This window comes from Schizosaccharomyces pombe (assembly GCF_000002945.2).
Source record: "Schizosaccharomyces pombe strain 972h- genome assembly, chromosome: III".
NCBI lineage: Eukaryota > Fungi > Ascomycota > Schizosaccharomycetes > Schizosaccharomycetales > Schizosaccharomycetaceae > Schizosaccharomyces > Schizosaccharomyces pombe.
In genome coordinates this window covers 2,422,325-2,438,448 of record NC_003421.2, presented here as the reverse complement: position 1 = coordinate 2,438,448, position 16,124 = coordinate 2,422,325, and the positions used below count along the sequence as shown (strand labels likewise).

Sequence of the window (16,124 nt, the reverse complement as noted above, 5' to 3'; positions counted from 1 at the left end):
AATTATAATTAGAAATGAGTAGAGAAAGAAGAAAGAGTCTGGTTATTGTAAGATACCTAAGAACTGAAACCTAACGAAAAAAGAAAAGTTGCATGTAAAGTCATTAAAGAATAAAACAAACCAGAAGTTATGATCGGTGATAACAAATTAGAAGACTGATAAATTTGGATATTGTTTCTTGGGTTATTAACGATTATATTGCAATAGATTAGTGAGACGATGATAGGGGTTATTAAATGCTTTAGGATTATGGGATTTATCAAATAAAAAAACGGTGCATGAAAAAATTTATTCAGATGATTATTATTAAGAGATAGGACTTTTAAAAAACGTTATTAAGGACTGGTTTTATTTGATGTATCTCGAGCATTAGAAATCTAAAAATTCGGCACACAAGCATAAACATAAAAAATCATATTCATCGTACAAAATTTTTGATTGTCATATTCAACCGTTGATTTTCTGTTATCAATTTGAGAAGTTGTGAGCAAAGTAGATAAAAAATGTCCTTCAAGATACATTGGTTTTCATTACAGTTATTTTTTATAACATAAAGATTTTAATATCATTGCGCTTACTATGGCCTCGATTTATTGACAAAACATTCCGAGTCGACTTTGCAGTATAGCAACGTATCAATGTTTTTGACAATGAACGATAATTAAAATTACCTTAGTTATCAGCTACGCAGTTTGGTATATGTTTAACAATAAATTTATTGCAATGAGTTTCTATTGCGATATACTAAGTGTGTTTAAACAATAGTGTTATATTTATTGTTAAAAAAATCCAATAGTATCAGTAACCGATCTAGAACTAAGCTGAGAAACGAGCTTCAGCTTTACTTCTATCTACGTTATTCTAATTACTACATATTTTAATAAGTTATCATTCAATTCTATCTCAATATCATATCATCTATGGTACAATGTGTAAATAGAACATGCGACATATAGTGATATGCAACGCAGTGTATTATCGCTAACAACTGTTACACCGTGTAGGAAGTACGTATAATTCAGGGGTCCACAATGTGATAGAAGCTCGTTCTTCTTAAGCGTTTCCACAATTACCCGTTTAACTTTGCCAACCTTGCAGCAACGGTTTGCCGATTTTTTTCATCAGAAACTAAATCCAAGCACAAGAACAGTTATGAGCACTTCTTTGGATGTCGCCACTCGAACTTCACACTTGCTCATGTTCTGATTTACTGAGGCATGGATTATGTCTCCACTAAATGACTTATATCATAAGAATTCATAATAAAATTAAAATTCAGAATAAGGATCAAAAGGTTTTAACCCCATTGCTTATTAGCACACCTAACTATTGTATGATTGACCGCCAATGTAAAAATGGCATTTAAGTTGAATTGTAGTATTTCTATCCTTATTATTTCACTTTCCTTCTTCTCTCTTGTTTCCACTTTATTAATCAAAAGTCAAATTAATTAGGCCGGGTTTCTTTGTGTTCGTTGCATAAGATAGTTGAGCTCAAAAAAATAGTTCCTTTTCTTTTTTCAAATCACGATATTTTAGAGCAAAAAATATCGCATCTTATCTGTAGGCTCATAATGCTGTTTCGCTCTTTCGGTTACAATTAGTATGTGTATTTCAAAAGTACCACTTTTACCAACTATTACATAACTACGCACGAATACAAAAAATATGGATCATATTTTACATAATTACCACCTATCGAAATGTGAACAAGTTCATAGGGCAAATATCCGTATTAATTTGGATTTATTATTTAGTACATGTTGTGGAATTCGTTAAATATTATTACTTTTTTTGCAATAAGCTAACCGATTTACGAAATTCTGGCCCATTTTAATTTCATGCTTTGCACAGTTATTAGTTAACTATCTGATGCATCAACTATGTACAATTTCCTTACGGTCTACAGTATCATTATGCGCAAGATTGGTGTACCAGGTATGTTACGAACAAACAAGGAATTGGATTAAAAGTGTGTTAGCACACATGAATATCTTTTCAAATTTTATATTCTCATTGAGCTCACTTACTACTAAAAGGGTAAATATAATAGTATCATAATGAAAGTGAAAGTATCGTTATCACATCATGGACGTCTTTAGACTTTGTCATGAAAAAGGAGAAGTGTTGATTGGTCTTTAAAAGGTTCATTTTTCTTTTTCAATTTCATTAGACTCTATGCAGGGATCTGAAAAAACCTAGTCATATATTTGTTTTCACAAAACCAACAAATAAAAAATTATAGGAAGCTGTATGCCAAAACGGATGAATTTCTTGAACGAAATAAAATATAAATTGTAAAATATTAGTTACAAAAAAAATTTATACTTCGGTGAAAAAAATCCGGTTAGCTTATTAGAGTAGTGATCGTCTTCTGTATTGTCAGCTGCAGGCACTAACCAGACCTTCATCTCATATAGTCCACAAAGATATTCCGCTAAATAAAGTTATATCTATCGCAAGGAAAGCTATCTGTACAATAAATATTAGCAAGTAACATTTATGGTAAAAAAATTGGGATTTGTTAGTTGTTGAATACAATTTGTAAAATAGTCAACCTTTTCGCGGACAAGATAAATTGCTCTTAATTGCAAATATACGTCTTTCACTATATAAGCTTTACGATAGAAGGGATCAATTGACATCTAATTATATAAAGCATCAATTTCATTAAAAAACGTTTATTAACACCGAAACATAAAACATCAAAGCGAAAATATACAATAAAAAATCAAAGTATCAATAAAAAACGAAGAGAAAGCAAGATATTTGAACAAAAACATAAATTCAATGGAACTGATGAAATTCATATTCAGTACTCGCTTTTGACCATAAGCCTACTGCATCACGAAGTCGCTTTTTCAACTTAATAGTTTCAGCAGGACTAAACATTATACCATATCCCTTAAGATATTGGACACACTGTTCCTTTGATAATTCATCAATGTCTTCGACTCTTTCTATCGGCGGTAATCCACTATTAGCCGGCTCATTACCATTCAGAAATGGCACTGGTGATGCCAAATAACCTTGGTCTGAACGAGTTGTATTTTCAAGCTTTCTTGTCAACATGATCGACCTACATGAGCGAGCATCAATTGTTTCCATTTTCTGATCCATTGAGTCAAGTCGCTGCTCCATAGAATCAAATCTTCGGTCTATGGAATTAAATCGTTGGTCTATAGAATTAAATCGCTGCTCTATTGACTGAAACCTTGCTTCAGTTTTTTGCTCGAGTAAATCAATTCTAGTGTTCAAACGGATCGTTTCCCTTTTCATTTCAACCATTTCAACCTTCATTTCGGCCATTTCGCCTTTCATAGATGTCATCTCATTCTGTACAGCGTCAAACCGAGAATTCATCTCATTCTGCATAGCGTCAAACCGAGAATTCATGTCATTTTGCATTGAGTCCATTTTAGAAAATATTCGTTCGAAAATTCCACCTAGTTTAGTGTTTGCCCATTCATCTATCCAGCGTGGAAATTGTACTTCTCCCGATTGTTCTTCAGAAATTTCTCTTTCAATCGCTAACTTTTTCCATCCTTGTAGCCTTTCATTGCATTCAATTTCATATTTCATTTTACGATCTCGTTCCTCAATATATTTTTCAAGTGCTTCTCTTTTGTTTTCGTCAATTTCTAACAATGTAGAATCTACAGATCTCTCGTATCTTTTAATGAAAATTTTTAAATCTTCCGCAGAATCATTTGGTGGTGGCAGATTGTAGTCATTATCAAAATTCTCGTTCGACATCATCCTTATTATTTATACAAAACCAGTTGCAATAAACCGCAGTATTCTTTTTAACGATAAAATTGCAATTCACTATAACTATACAAATGATATCTTTTGTAGCCTGCCTTATATGTTTACTAATTGACAAATATTTCTCAGAAAGGGAAATCTTGGAAAATAAAAGTACAAACGTGTGTTGAAAGCAATATTTAATATATGTGTTGTAAGTAAATTCAAATCTCTCAAGTTCCCCTTATATACAACTTTAAACAAAGAATGCTAAGGACAAAGAAAAGAGTTTTTGATGGATTAAGAAACAAGGTAACCTAAGTAACTTCACATTGGGAGTACGTGATACAGATAATGAAAATGGGCTTTATCTGTAAAATAAAAGAAAAATGGCTTATTTGCAGGTAACTTATTACAAAGTTAGATTTATTGAATAGAGGAGTACATGTATAAAAGCAAACATGGCCAACAATGTTGATACAAAAAATTTCGTTAGCCTGGATTACTTTATTCGTTTCAAAGGCTGCTTAACAGCTTGTAGCAATCATAAGGTGTTTTAATCAAAAGCACATTACTCATTCAAGCTAGATAATTTGTAGATTGTATAAGCGGTAGCTACAATATATGCTCAAGGGATATAAACTGGTTATTGAAATAGCCTCTGCAAATTAATGAAAGAAACAAAGCTTAATAGAATACCCCCAATTATTTTAAGACGAAAGAGTTTTTTCACGTTCCTGAAACAATATGTTTAAGAAACTCTCAAGCAAGTATACTTTCATTGAAATATACCTCTGCTGTTAAATAGTTACTATGAGCAAATATAATAGGTAAACTGCACAAAGCAAATACGTAAAAACTCCTACATAATACTTGATATGTACAATTGTCATTTAGCTTGAAAATGCTAGATAGAATAGAAACGCCTCTAAAGAAAACTATATTTAAATAAATTGAATAAAAAATAAAATGGCAAATTTGCCCATTTACGTAATGTTACACATTGATATCCAAAAGGAACTTTTATCGTACATAAACACAATTTATTTAATTTGGAAAGATTGAGTTTTGTATATTCTTGACTAACTATTGGTCTAAGTTGACATTTATTTAACCCATATTTATTATCCAATTACTCGCTTCGTTTTTACAAGTACTGACATCTCTTAATCCTGCCTATACCATTTATCCTGTGTATTATTCACTCAGTTAAAATTAATATTATTCTAATCATCTCAAATCGGGCGATCTCATCTGGTTTGTGAGTCGGACTAGTTCAACTTCATAGACCACTAAGCTCTAAACATGATCTCAAATAAAGTCACCATTTACTACCCTGAGATAAAATTGCTGGTGACTTCATTCGTAGGTATCATCAATGACAATATCTATAAATGGAAATACGCTATATACCTTGCGTTTCTTAAATAGCTGAGTACAACCTGTTGGACGACTTCTCTAGTAGTAGTCCGTAAACTTGGAATTGACTCCAGCTCCATTGATTGTCTGTTCAGAACTAGCACAGTGTCCTTCACATTTCTGTACTAGACAACCTAAACTTCGAAAGCTTTGACCTCCTACTATGCAACTCCATGAAACTCCGTAGTTGTTGTCACAAACCAACTTAGCTTGACTATCATCGACATATTGATATTGAACATTATACTGATGCGCTATCAACACACCACAAAAAGCAAGAGACACGGTTTGTCTCTTGTTCGTCCCTTGTACGTTGCCAAAGCTACGGTCCTAATCCTTAATCAATATACTCGTTGAAGGATTGATATTTTCAGGTCCTTCATAAACACTGTCATCAAATATATAACAATCAGTGGTATACTGACCTGTTAGAAGTTGACATAAGCAAGCATCGGTATCAGTGTTTATTTCTGTAATGTTATTTACTAAGTAGTTGTAAGCTTCAAATCGTACATCAGCTGTATCAAATAGCACCATTCCATGTTGGTCAGTTAAATTAGCAAGTAATTCTGCATATTTGGGAGGCAGCTTAGCATAGTCAACAAAAGTCAAATTCACCTCAGCCAAGACAAGTTTTATGAATGCACAACAAATACAAAACAGTAATAACATATAAGATCTGACAGGTTCTAATGTTGGATCTTTCTTAGCTTATAAAACTACCAGAAAAAAAGTGTATATACTGAGTTCTACTTTTAAATTAATTTTTTTAGTTGAACAATATTAATTGATTGAAATGATATATTACATGATAATTATCCCATGCGACTAACTCGGTTGTTGCCGGGGGCATTTGATGTATGAGGAGTCAGTATTAGCTACGCAGTTCGGTATCAGTTTAACGATACGTAGAACTGCGGTGAGTTTTCCTTGTGATCTATTATATTGCAATACACAGGTACTATATGTAGCAACTTGTTATTGGTAAACACCAGCGCATCTTATTGTATCGTCTTTCGAATATCAAACTGAATAGCGAAAGAACACTGCCTCAGCACCTTTCGTTAAAATCATAGAAACGGTTTTTTAACCGACTTGGAATTTGTTGGAATATGTTCAAAGCAATAATCTTTGATCTTTTCCTGCTAGACGAAACAAAAAACCTTGCAACAATGAGTCAAATTCTTAGGAAAAAGCAGTTTTGAGTGATAATATAATTCCTTTCAATGTTTTGTTTGTCTTGTATACTCTTGGGATGAAGGTTAAGAAACACCAAACAACTGAAAAGATAGAGTTAAAAACTTATCTTTGTTTTATTTTAATTTTGTCTTTAGAAAATTGACATCATAGATGAGTACAGGTTAGAATTAAGTTGCTTACATTTTCAAATTGGAATTATTTAATGTAAACATATAATGTAGTTATCTATTTATCTAAACATCTGCGCCACTAGACATTTTCATTATCCTTACCTATTAAAGTCCCTTTTTTTGTTTTGTTTTCTTTGTTTATCTCTTTTGGTCCTTTGCATGCTTTGTTTTCATTGTAGATAATGAGGGTTCCAAAGGCTTTGAAAATTATATATATTCATAAACTGATATAACTTTGTAACTGTATTTTTACCTGATATTCTTGATCCTGGATACATATTGAACAATACGTTTAAAGCACTCTACCAACTTTTAATAAACAGCGTTAACATTTACTAGAACTATACACCATATTTCTAAAATTTGACTGCGCTCATTATTGATTAAAAATGACGTCAAACGAGAATTTTGAAAATGGTTTCGACTTACCTCCACCAGATGATTCAGCAGAAGACTTGAAACTGTTCATCAAGAAATTCGAAAGATCTCTAAATTCTGCTTTACTAGAATTCGACGAGAATAATCAAGAAACGATTGAAAATTTTCGTCAAGCAAAGGAACATAAAATGAGATTTGAAACTGAATGTGATCAAAAGTTGCGGAATTGGAAGAGATTGGCGATAGAAAGGGAAGTTTCGGAGGAACAATCGGGAGAAGTACAATTTCCACGCTGGATAGATGAATGGGCAAACACTAAACTAGGTGGAATTTTCGAACGAATATTTTCTAAAATGGACTCAATGCAAAATGACATGAATTCTAGGTTTGACGCTATGCAGACTGAGATGAGTGTCATGAAAAATGGCATTGCTTCCATCAAAGGTGAAATGGCCGAAATGAAGGGTGAGATGACTGTCATGAAAAATGACATTGCTTCCATCAAAGGTGAAATGGCCGAAATGAAGGGTGAGATGGCTGTCATGAAAAATGACATTGCTTCCATCAAAGGTGAAATGGCCGAAATGAAGGGTGAGATGACTGTCATGAAAAATGACATTGCTTCCATCAAAGGTGAAATGGCCGAAATGAAGGGTGAGATGACTATCATGAAAAGCGACATTGATTCCGTCAAAGGTGAAATGGCCGAAATGAAGGGTGAGATGACTATCATGAAAAACGACATTGATTCCGTCAAAGGTGAAACAACTACTTTGAAGGGTGAAGTAACTGCCATGAAAGATTCTATATCTCAATTAGATAGAAAAATCGATCTTTTGGATCAAAGAACTGAAGAAAGATTTAACAATATGGCTCAAACGATGCAAAAAATTGATGATCGTTCTTGCAAGTCGATGATGCTAACAAGAAAATATGAAAATATGGTCCGTTCAGATATGCATTATTCGGCTGTTCCAGTACCATTCCTTAACGGAGATGAACCTAGAGACTATGAACTCCCACCGCTTGCAAGCTTCGAAGACATTGATAATTTGACAAAGGAACAGTGTATTCAGTATCTTCATGGGTATGGTGTTAATAAATTTAGTCCTCTTGAGACTGTCAAGTTGAAAGAACGACTTCAAGAAGCGATTGGCTTGTGGTCAAAAGGACACGAGTCACATAAGTATCATACGTTTTAAGGAGTCTGTATTTCTATATCTCTTGCTGCTTTATTTTCTCTTAGTAGAATAATGTTTTTTACTTGTGCTTATTATGATATTTATACATCACTTTTACGCTATTAAAATCAGTACCAGCTCTTCTCTGTCGTAGCTTAATTTAATTTGTGTTCGCATTAAAACCAAATGGGCTATTCGAAGTCACCACCTCTGACGACTCGGTTAAGAGAGTAGTGGATGGTAGGATAAAGGTCTGCTTCTGTAATCGATTAGTGCTTCTATAGCAAAAACATACGTTTTATTAAGGAAGCAACTTTGGTTTGCTAGTCCGTATTCATCCTCATTGACTGATAACATATTGAATATAAGCACATCTCCGCTAACTCTCATATTACAATGAGCTAAGATCCTTGTGGTTACAGTAACATTCAACAGCTTGAATAAATTCATATTCGATGTATTGAACCTTTAGGAACTTAGATACAGAAAACGGTTAAAAAAGCACTTTGTAACGATCTAAAATTCAGAATAACTATCCTGTGTAAAGTTATATTTGGGAAATAGCTCTACAACATTTTAATCTCTAAATAATCGGTATCTACGTTAATAGATACAGTTCCATAGCTGTTAGTGAATTTAAATTTTACTAAGATAAACCATTCAAAAAGAGTGCATCAGCGGTAGGAGTCATTAGAGGGAAATTTTGAAAATGGTTTTCTCCCCTGTTATAAAACCTTGAGATATTTTATCTATCGAACTCATCCTTTACATCTTGACTGATAAGGGTTCCAAAATCATTTCAACTGTATCATGAACCAACGAGGTATTCGGTTTTATTCGTATCACATTTGCAATGCCCGTTCGGTAAAAGTCGATTTCATAATGTTAATAAAGAAAGGAAGCCCAAAACTCACTTTTGAGCTGAATCGCGCCTTTTTCGTACTTCTTCATACTTCGTTTATACAAAAAACGAATTACTAGTATAAATAAGCTTGTACTTGATGTTAATCCTCACCATCGTATTGAACGTGAAGTTTATGTTTAAGTAACACATGGAAAAGAAAATAAGCGATTTAAGCAAGCTATCGTCCATCAAGATAATGTCAAAAAAAAAAACTTGGACTTTGATTTCGCATAACAGTTAGAACCCTAAACAAATAAACATGGAAATAAATACCAATATGTCTTTTATTGCAAAAAACAGTCTCTAGATTTGCATGCTCTTTAATCATTGCTTTCCGGACATTATTTACTAGATTTTAGTTTCTTACACTCAAAATCCTTTTGTATCTTTCATTTTCTTCCTAATAAAAATGAGGTTGTTGATTAAAAATGTGTTTGAGCAATTAAAAAATAGATAGCTATCGTTAAAATTTCCGTAAGAGTGTGTCACCATTTCACTCGGTAGTACTTTGTGAAGATGTTTCCAATTTAGAAAATTTCATTTAGGCTACTCAACTTATACAAGCAGTCTCCTTATTTGTACTGCAACAATAATGAAAATTATAACATCGAGCCTAATTAATGATTGACAATGTTTTGTTTGTGTTAAAATTAATAGGAAATAAATTGAAGTTGATGTACACAATAAAGATTCGCCTAGTTTTTTTAGAGTGTTTTCTAAACTTTTAATTCTTTTTTTAAAAAAAATACAAACAAATTTATAAGGAACTCATTTATAACTATTGAAATAATTAAGAAGCGCAATAAATCGTATTTAATTAGTAGTATTAAATTTAATTCAAATAAATTTTTTCAAAGTTCAACCTTGCAAAAATTAATTAGACATCCACCCTATATGCGATATTCGCATAAATCAACCATTGAGCTACTACCTCTTAGTACGTTCAACCGATTAATGGTGTTAAACATATTTTGGGGTCCATCATAGTGTTTTAGCAGTTTCTATCTCATATCATTAGATAGCTACTCAAAGTTTAAATTCATATATCTGAAGTACAAATTTTGTAGTGATTATCTGGCTTTTTAAAGAAATAAAATATTTAAGTGTATGAAAACAAGCTATTCGCTTTTCTGTTGATCAATATTCAGTTATAGAATCATAAATAGAAATTTGACAGACTTAAAGGTATTTTCAATCAGAATTTTACGTGTAGCACGACTGATTATACTCAATGTTCTGTCATCCCAAAATATAACGACAACATTTTGGATGAAAAGGTAGCCAAATATATATTATTCATGCTCAAAGTTATCTCATCTTGTCTAAATGCATACACCATCAGATAATCTCTTTGGTATTATAATCTCTTTTCTTCTTTTAAAGAATTTAGAGCTACTATACAGTATATACACCAAACATTAATTTCAATTGCATGCCGTAATTCTTTATATCGTGTTCCTCGATTCTGTGTATACCGATTGACATATGCAAGACAATCGAAATCATTATTATTTACTATAGTACTTATAACTAATTTAATTCAAATTTCACTTATATGGGATTTTAGTTCGTTCATTATTTATTCAGGCAGATGTCAGAAGGAATTTCGGCGTGGATGTCAACTTCGTACTACAAATAATCCTTTAGAAGACTTTATACCTTTCAAAAAAAAGGGATTGAGAAAACTGAACATTCTGTTTTACCTGGCTTTGATAAAATAATCGAAAAGTGTATGAGAAATATATTAAAGTTGATAGGTTTCAATTTCAAAGGAAGCCATTAAAGTCTTTGGTGATATTTACTGATGTTGTTAAAGAAAGGGATAGTACTTGTGATTTTTGTGGGACGTATTTTGAAGACTTGAGAATGTCTACTTCTTATCTATGTGATGAAAACAGAAAAGGTGAAAATCGTAAAGTTGAAATACAAGAACTAGTTCCATACTTATATTCAGTCTTACTGAGAGGAGTTCCTTCACGCCCTGTATTTGACAGTCGCTTGAAGTTCGCTGTCAAAGTGCCTGTCTACCCCAAAAGGCCTTTGTACACAACAGACACTCGTACTCATTACTATTTGAAGAATTGCTTTCGAATTCTTGAATGGGAAATTGTTTCTCATGTGGGAGGGAACGAATTGTTGATAAATCGTAGAGTTATTGACGTGAATAATTTTTTTATATGCCAGGATGCAAACTCGGGCCCATTCTGTACTGCATGGAGATTTACTCATTAAAGAAACAGAAAAAAGATTCCACACAATTTCCTATGTTTGACGAGTTTTTAAAAGTCAAAACCAAGCATCATAGTTTGAGATTGATATTGAAGGCGGATGAAGATAAGTGTACTCCTTGGCATACGAGCACTAACAGAATACTTAATGATCCTGAAAAATATTTGGAAAATGTTGACAATAATAACAAAGAGACTTCGTTATACGAATATAGGAAAACTTTGAATATTTGTAAAGTCCATCCTCATTTCAACTTTCAATTGGTAGGTCAATTAAGAATGCTTAATCAAACGAAGGAGATGTTTAAATAATTTATTTGATTGTTAAGACATAGCAAAAGGTTCAGATGTAAAACAGGAGAAAACAAAAAATAATCTATATATTTTTGTCTAGTCCAAATACAAAAACCTATATTGGGCCGGTTATGCTTGCCCTTTTTAATGGTAGTAACAATTCCCATTTTCAAATTTGACAAATAGACAAAGTTTAACAGAAAATTGTGAAATCAGCTAAATTCCTTTTAGGAAATAAAGAAGTTGGTAACAATAAAAGTTGTCCTTTGCTAAACCTACAAAGGATCAACACTATTTTCAACCGGAAATTTAAGCAGTTATAATGTAAAAAAATTTAATATTTCTTTTTTATAAAGGTGTTCTTCAATTTTAAATCCATATAATTTACTTATTTTTTTAATTTTGTTAAGCTGAGACATTGTTCCACAATAACAGTACTTCAATACCATCCAATAATCGTGAATATGAGTTCGAATAGAGATTTGAACCTTTATGTATAACAAAAGGTTAATTCATATTGAGCGTAAAAGTTTTCTCACGTTTGTTCTTCTACAATTTACAAAAAAAAGTAGAATTCGTTTCCTTTTCTTTAATTATCGGTATTCAAATTATTTATACAACAAAAAAAAGTAAAAACAGAAAAACCTGCAAAGTAAACAATGCGAAAATTTAGACTGAAAATCAAAAATAAGTTTTACCGATAACGAATTTTAAGCGAACAACAAAAAATAAAAATACATACGTTCTTTCATGTATTTATTTAGACATATATAAAAATATTTCCTTCTCGTTCAAACCCGGAGACAGAGAAAATTAAATTAAGTCAAAAAGTGAATTAAAGTCTAACCATTTTGTTGACGCCTCACAATACAACAGCCATCTTGCTTTTTTCACGAATCTTCCGCCCAAAGAAAAAGAAAGCAAAAGGCATGGGGATTAAAGCAACTGCAATAAAGCCCAAAAGTGAGCCAGCCCATCCAACACCCATATTGTGAAACATTTGCACTGCGAATAATGGAAATCCGGCCGCCATTGCACTTCGCATAATAGTGTTTGCAGCAACTGCAGAAGCAGCTCGAAACAAGTACGCGTCGATTAAATAATTTAGACATTGTAAAAAAATTAGTAAGATTCCACAACCTGTAGCTAATCCGGATAATGTAGGCACAATCCAATGTACATAAGAGTAATAACCGGACCATGATAACCAAAAAATACCGGCTGGAAACATAAAGCAGCCAATCATCATTGGAGGTAGACGAGCTTCCGGATCAGGCTTCCCACCAAGTGCCAAACATCTTCTATAGTACCATGGCTCGAAGGAAATATTGATGGCAGAGCCAATGAAAACTCCAACCAAGAGACCGATATATGGTAATTCGGCAACACCCATAGAGAAATGTCGTTTCTCGCTAAAGATGATGGGATAAGCCTCAAGTAATAAATAAAGGATAGCATAAACAAATGAGCTATACAGTGTAATTAAGAAAACGATGGGCTCCGTAAACAACAGTTTCATTGGAACCAACAAATAATTTTTTGCAACGTCAGGTACGGTAAGCACCTCCTCTTCTGATTTAGCATGGACAAAATAATTCCCGCTCATAGCTCGATACTCTTTTGCCTTATTTCGTATAATAGCCTTGGAGTATGTCTCATCACAAAATAGATAAACAATTACTAAAGCGAAAAACCCCATAAACGAAGTAATGTACTCTGTCCATCTCCAACCCAAGTATGATTTTGTAAGAAATCCACCGATGATAGGTGACACCAAGGGACCATCAAACACTAGTGCAGCAAAGATGGTGATAGCGGTACCTCGATGCTTGTTAGAATACATGTCAGCAAATGCTGCAGCAACGACAGTAAGAGGAGCACTAGCAAAGAAACCGCTGAAAAATCGACACATCATTATTGTTTGGATATCTTTTGCAACAGCAACACTAATATTGAAAATACCGAATCCAAACATTCCAATCAGTAGGGGAAGCTTTCTGCCGCTAAGCTCAGACAGAGGAGCCCAAACAATAGGTCCTGCAATGTAACCACATAAAAATACGGTCATAGTTAACAAAGAAACGGTTAAACTGATATGAAAAATGGTAGTAATAGCTTCGGCAGGAACGGAAAAGACAGATGATGCAAAAGTAGAACACAAAGCGACATATGAATAAACACAAGTGATTTTCAGTTTTTTTCTAAAAGGCCAATTTACAGCGATCAAAGGGCTTTTTGGGTCTATTGAAAAGACAAACCGATCAGGATCCTCGACGGTGGGAAATATTTGCAAAAGGGGGTCCTGAATGCACTTCTCCACATCAACTAGGTTAGCCTTGGAAAGTTCTGATGAGTGAGAGCTATTCACGGTTGACAAATTTTGAGCATTTTCATCATTAGCAATCGGTGGTCTGGTATGAAAATTGGCAGCTGTTGAGAGGTTGGACGTTGCAGAATGAGAAAGCTGTGATTGCAATTGATATGTACTAACAGACTCATGGCTTGTGGTATGATATAGTTCCGGATGAGCCGAAGCAGACTGGGAGATTGAATTCGTTAATGGTTGTATACCGGCATTCGGGTTAGTAGACATTGCCAATCTAGAATTATTACTACTCTAATGAATGCTGTGGAAATGAAATAAAACAGAGGGAAAAAATTTTACCTCACTTTTCGCAGTTAAATTAAATCCAGTAAATGAAATTAAAACACACAAGTAGACGTTTACAACGAAATTCCAAATGCAAAATATAGGAATGTAAATGGAATAATAAATTATAATAAAAATGGTTATGAAATAGAAAAGGAATTTCTCTTTTAAAGCGAAGGTCAGTAGGGAAAAAGTTACGTATGGTCAAGTCTATAAATTAGTAAGCGACCAGTCGCTAGCAAGTTTGTTCGAATGCAAACTAGGATTCAACGCGCGCTTGACAAAAATAATAAACGACAAAAAAGTGCAAAATAAGTAATTAAAAAAATTTGTCGATGAAAAAAAGTAATCGTTCACTTTCACTGCAGATAATAAAAAATACTGCGACACGATTTGTAAGCACAATTAGCCATGTAAAACCAAGTGAGTGTAATAGTGTAAAACAACTTTTTGCAAAGTCAAATAACGATCTTTTATTGCTTTTAAAGCTAGTATAAAGGAGAAGACATATTACCATTTTCTTATATATTTTCTTTTTTGAAAAAGATTAGCATATATGACATCATAACGCCATGATCTACGGGGGGAAAGTAGTCACTAGCCAGTTAGAACGAACCGGAGAAATAGCTTAATCCGAAAAGCGAGGCTTTATTCATTAGTTCCGAAGCGATTGACAAAATGAAGAAGTTTAAACCAAACAAAGTATTCAATGAAGAACTTTTATGTTAGAAGTCGTAAGTACGTGGTATGGTAGACAACCAAAATACATATCGAATATACAGTCTTCTGCTACTCATAAACATACACGAAAAGCCGCTTAAAAAAGAAAATGCACGATCAAAAATCCCATACCTTTTTTATGTGTATTTTTGCTCAAAACATTGAGACGCTCGGATTTCGGTGTTTAACGGTTTACCCTATTTATCGGTGTCATCGTTTGCGAATGCACTAGGTTGTATGATTCGTAAAAGGAATAACGAGACGATATAACGAGGATCTAGAATAGATGCTTGTTGTATAAATAATGTTCACATAGCGCAGCTTATCGAACAGATCAAATTCGGAAACAATTTTTTTTTTTAGGCAACTTCCCAACCATTATTGTATTCAATGGATATATCTGTCTATATTAGCTTCCTTATTAAAAGCGTGGTTTTTAAACATCACACCTTACAAGTCAATTAATGCGCTATGTAGATCTACTTTACGCCAAAAAAAATTTTTCCCACTTGCATCTTGACCCTAAATAATATATTTTCTGTCCGTCTATAGGACTTGTTCATGAAAAAGTATTCAAACACTCAAGCATCCATTTACTAACAATGCTAATGTCGCTATCACACTTTGGCTTATTTATACTCTTTTGTATGTATAACCAACTTTCATGTTTCAAGTCCATATACTAATTTATATCACTTGGTTGCGCATAACATTTCATTCCCTCTCAGTCAAGCTCCCGATTCAAGGGTTTTCGATATGAGAAAGAATTAAGATTCGTCTAAATATCGCGTTGAAGAAGAGGTTTGTTTGACTTAGTAGTTAGATTTGGAGAAGATTTGCGTGGAAAATTACGTCTGCTACATATTTGATATGTCATCTGCACAGTTTGATATCCGTTTCAACGATACGTAGAACTGCGGTGAGTTTTCCTTGTGATCTATTATATTGCAATACGCAGGTAACATACGTAGCAACTAGTATAGGTATTGTATTAACTAGGTTATATTGTTACCTATCACTAATATAGCTTATAACTGAACTGAGGAACGAGTTTCATTTTGTTCTCTAATTTATAGCATTTGAAAAAGCAACACTTGTAACTGATAGTTAGTTACCTTACTACAAATGATATTATATCCGTATTGATAACTTATCATGTAAAGTTGATAGAGCAAAATTGAACATTTGAACATGTAACAGATAGTGATACACAACGTAGTGTAGAATTGCCTCC

The 16,124-nt window shown here is 33.1% G+C and overlaps 5 protein-coding genes and 10 long non-coding RNA genes across 15 annotated transcripts, besides 3 other annotated features; 11 read left to right on the top strand and 4 right to left on the bottom strand.

Annotated features, from left to right (window-relative positions):
* Window positions 1-668: 668 nt before the first annotated feature.
* Window positions 669-982: an LONG TERMINAL REPEAT.
* A 936-nt stretch (window positions 983-1,918) lies between these two features.
* Window positions 1,919-3,758, bottom strand: SPOM_SPCC569.01C (uncharacterized protein; the record flags this gene model as incomplete). The annotated part of the gene is made up of 1 exon (NM_001023559.2): window positions 1,919-3,758. The coding sequence occupies one exon, from the start codon at window positions 3,756-3,758 to the stop codon at window positions 2,787-2,789; it is 972 nt and encodes a 323-aa protein (NP_588572.1). The 3' UTR covers window positions 1,919-2,786.
* A 154-nt stretch (window positions 3,759-3,912) lies between these two features.
* Window positions 3,913-4,283, top strand: SPOM_SPNCRNA.7769. The gene has a single exon (NR_197105.1). It is a non-coding gene; the product is annotated as a non-coding RNA (long non-coding RNA).
* Window positions 4,284-4,875: 592 nt separating this feature from the next.
* On the top strand, window positions 4,876-5,626 carry SPOM_SPNCRNA.1298. The gene has a single exon (NR_150167.1). It is a non-coding gene; the product is annotated as a non-coding RNA (long non-coding RNA).
* SPOM_SPCC569.02C (uncharacterized protein) lies at window positions 4,929-5,837 on the bottom strand (the record flags this gene model as incomplete). The annotated part of the gene is made up of 1 exon (NM_001023558.3): window positions 4,929-5,837. One exon carries the CDS (start codon window positions 5,835-5,837, stop codon window positions 5,496-5,498), a length of 342 nt encoding a protein of 113 aa, NP_588571.1. The 3' UTR covers window positions 4,929-5,495.
* Window positions 5,838-6,037: 200 nt separating this feature from the next.
* Window positions 6,038-6,206: an LONG TERMINAL REPEAT.
* SPOM_SPNCRNA.7768 lies at window positions 6,066-6,539 on the top strand. Its single transcript, NR_197104.1, has one exon. It is a non-coding gene; the product is annotated as a non-coding RNA (long non-coding RNA).
* A 458-nt stretch (window positions 6,540-6,997) lies between these two features.
* Window positions 6,998-8,462, top strand: SPOM_SPCC569.03 (uncharacterized protein). The gene is made up of 2 exons (NM_001023557.3): window positions 6,998-7,609; window positions 7,673-8,462. The coding sequence occupies exons 1-2, from the start codon at window positions 7,102-7,104 to the stop codon at window positions 8,113-8,115; spliced, it is 951 nt and encodes a 316-aa protein (NP_588570.3). The 5' UTR covers window positions 6,998-7,101; the 3' UTR covers window positions 8,116-8,462.
* Window positions 8,463-8,739: 277 nt separating this feature from the next.
* Window positions 8,740-9,382, top strand: SPOM_SPNCRNA.7767. The gene has a single exon (NR_197103.1). It is a non-coding gene; the product is annotated as a non-coding RNA (long non-coding RNA).
* A 487-nt stretch (window positions 9,383-9,869) lies between these two features.
* On the top strand, window positions 9,870-10,078 carry SPOM_SPNCRNA.7766. Its single transcript, NR_197102.1, has one exon. It is a non-coding gene; the product is annotated as a non-coding RNA (long non-coding RNA).
* A 375-nt stretch (window positions 10,079-10,453) lies between these two features.
* On the bottom strand, window positions 10,454-14,665 carry SPOM_SPCC569.05C (spermidine family transporter). The gene has a single exon (NM_001023555.3). It carries the CDS (start codon window positions 14,111-14,113, stop codon window positions 12,383-12,385), a length of 1,731 nt encoding a protein of 576 aa, NP_588568.1. The 5' UTR covers window positions 14,114-14,665; the 3' UTR covers window positions 10,454-12,382.
* On the top strand, window positions 10,865-11,371 carry SPOM_SPCC569.04 (uncharacterized protein; the record flags this gene model as incomplete). The annotated part of the gene is made up of 1 exon (NM_001023556.3): window positions 10,865-11,371. The coding sequence occupies one exon, from the start codon at window positions 10,865-10,867 to the stop codon at window positions 11,228-11,230; it is 366 nt and encodes a 121-aa protein (NP_588569.1). The 3' UTR covers window positions 11,231-11,371.
* On the top strand, window positions 12,863-13,333 carry SPOM_SPNCRNA.7765. The gene has a single exon (NR_197101.1). It is a non-coding gene; the product is annotated as a non-coding RNA (long non-coding RNA).
* Window positions 13,835-14,122, top strand: SPOM_SPNCRNA.7764. The gene has a single exon (NR_197100.1). It is a non-coding gene; the product is annotated as a non-coding RNA (long non-coding RNA).
* On the bottom strand, window positions 14,576-15,742 carry SPOM_SPNCRNA.1297. Its single transcript, NR_150166.1, has one exon. It is a non-coding gene; the product is annotated as a non-coding RNA, possible alternative UTR (long non-coding RNA).
* SPOM_SPNCRNA.7763 lies at window positions 14,912-15,176 on the top strand. Its single transcript, NR_197099.1, has one exon. It is a non-coding gene; the product is annotated as a non-coding RNA (long non-coding RNA).
* SPOM_SPNCRNA.1296 lies at window positions 15,181-16,030 on the top strand. The gene has a single exon (NR_150165.1). It is a non-coding gene; the product is annotated as a non-coding RNA (long non-coding RNA).
* Window positions 15,762-16,120: an LONG TERMINAL REPEAT.
* Between the last annotated feature and the right edge of the window lie 4 nt (window positions 16,121-16,124).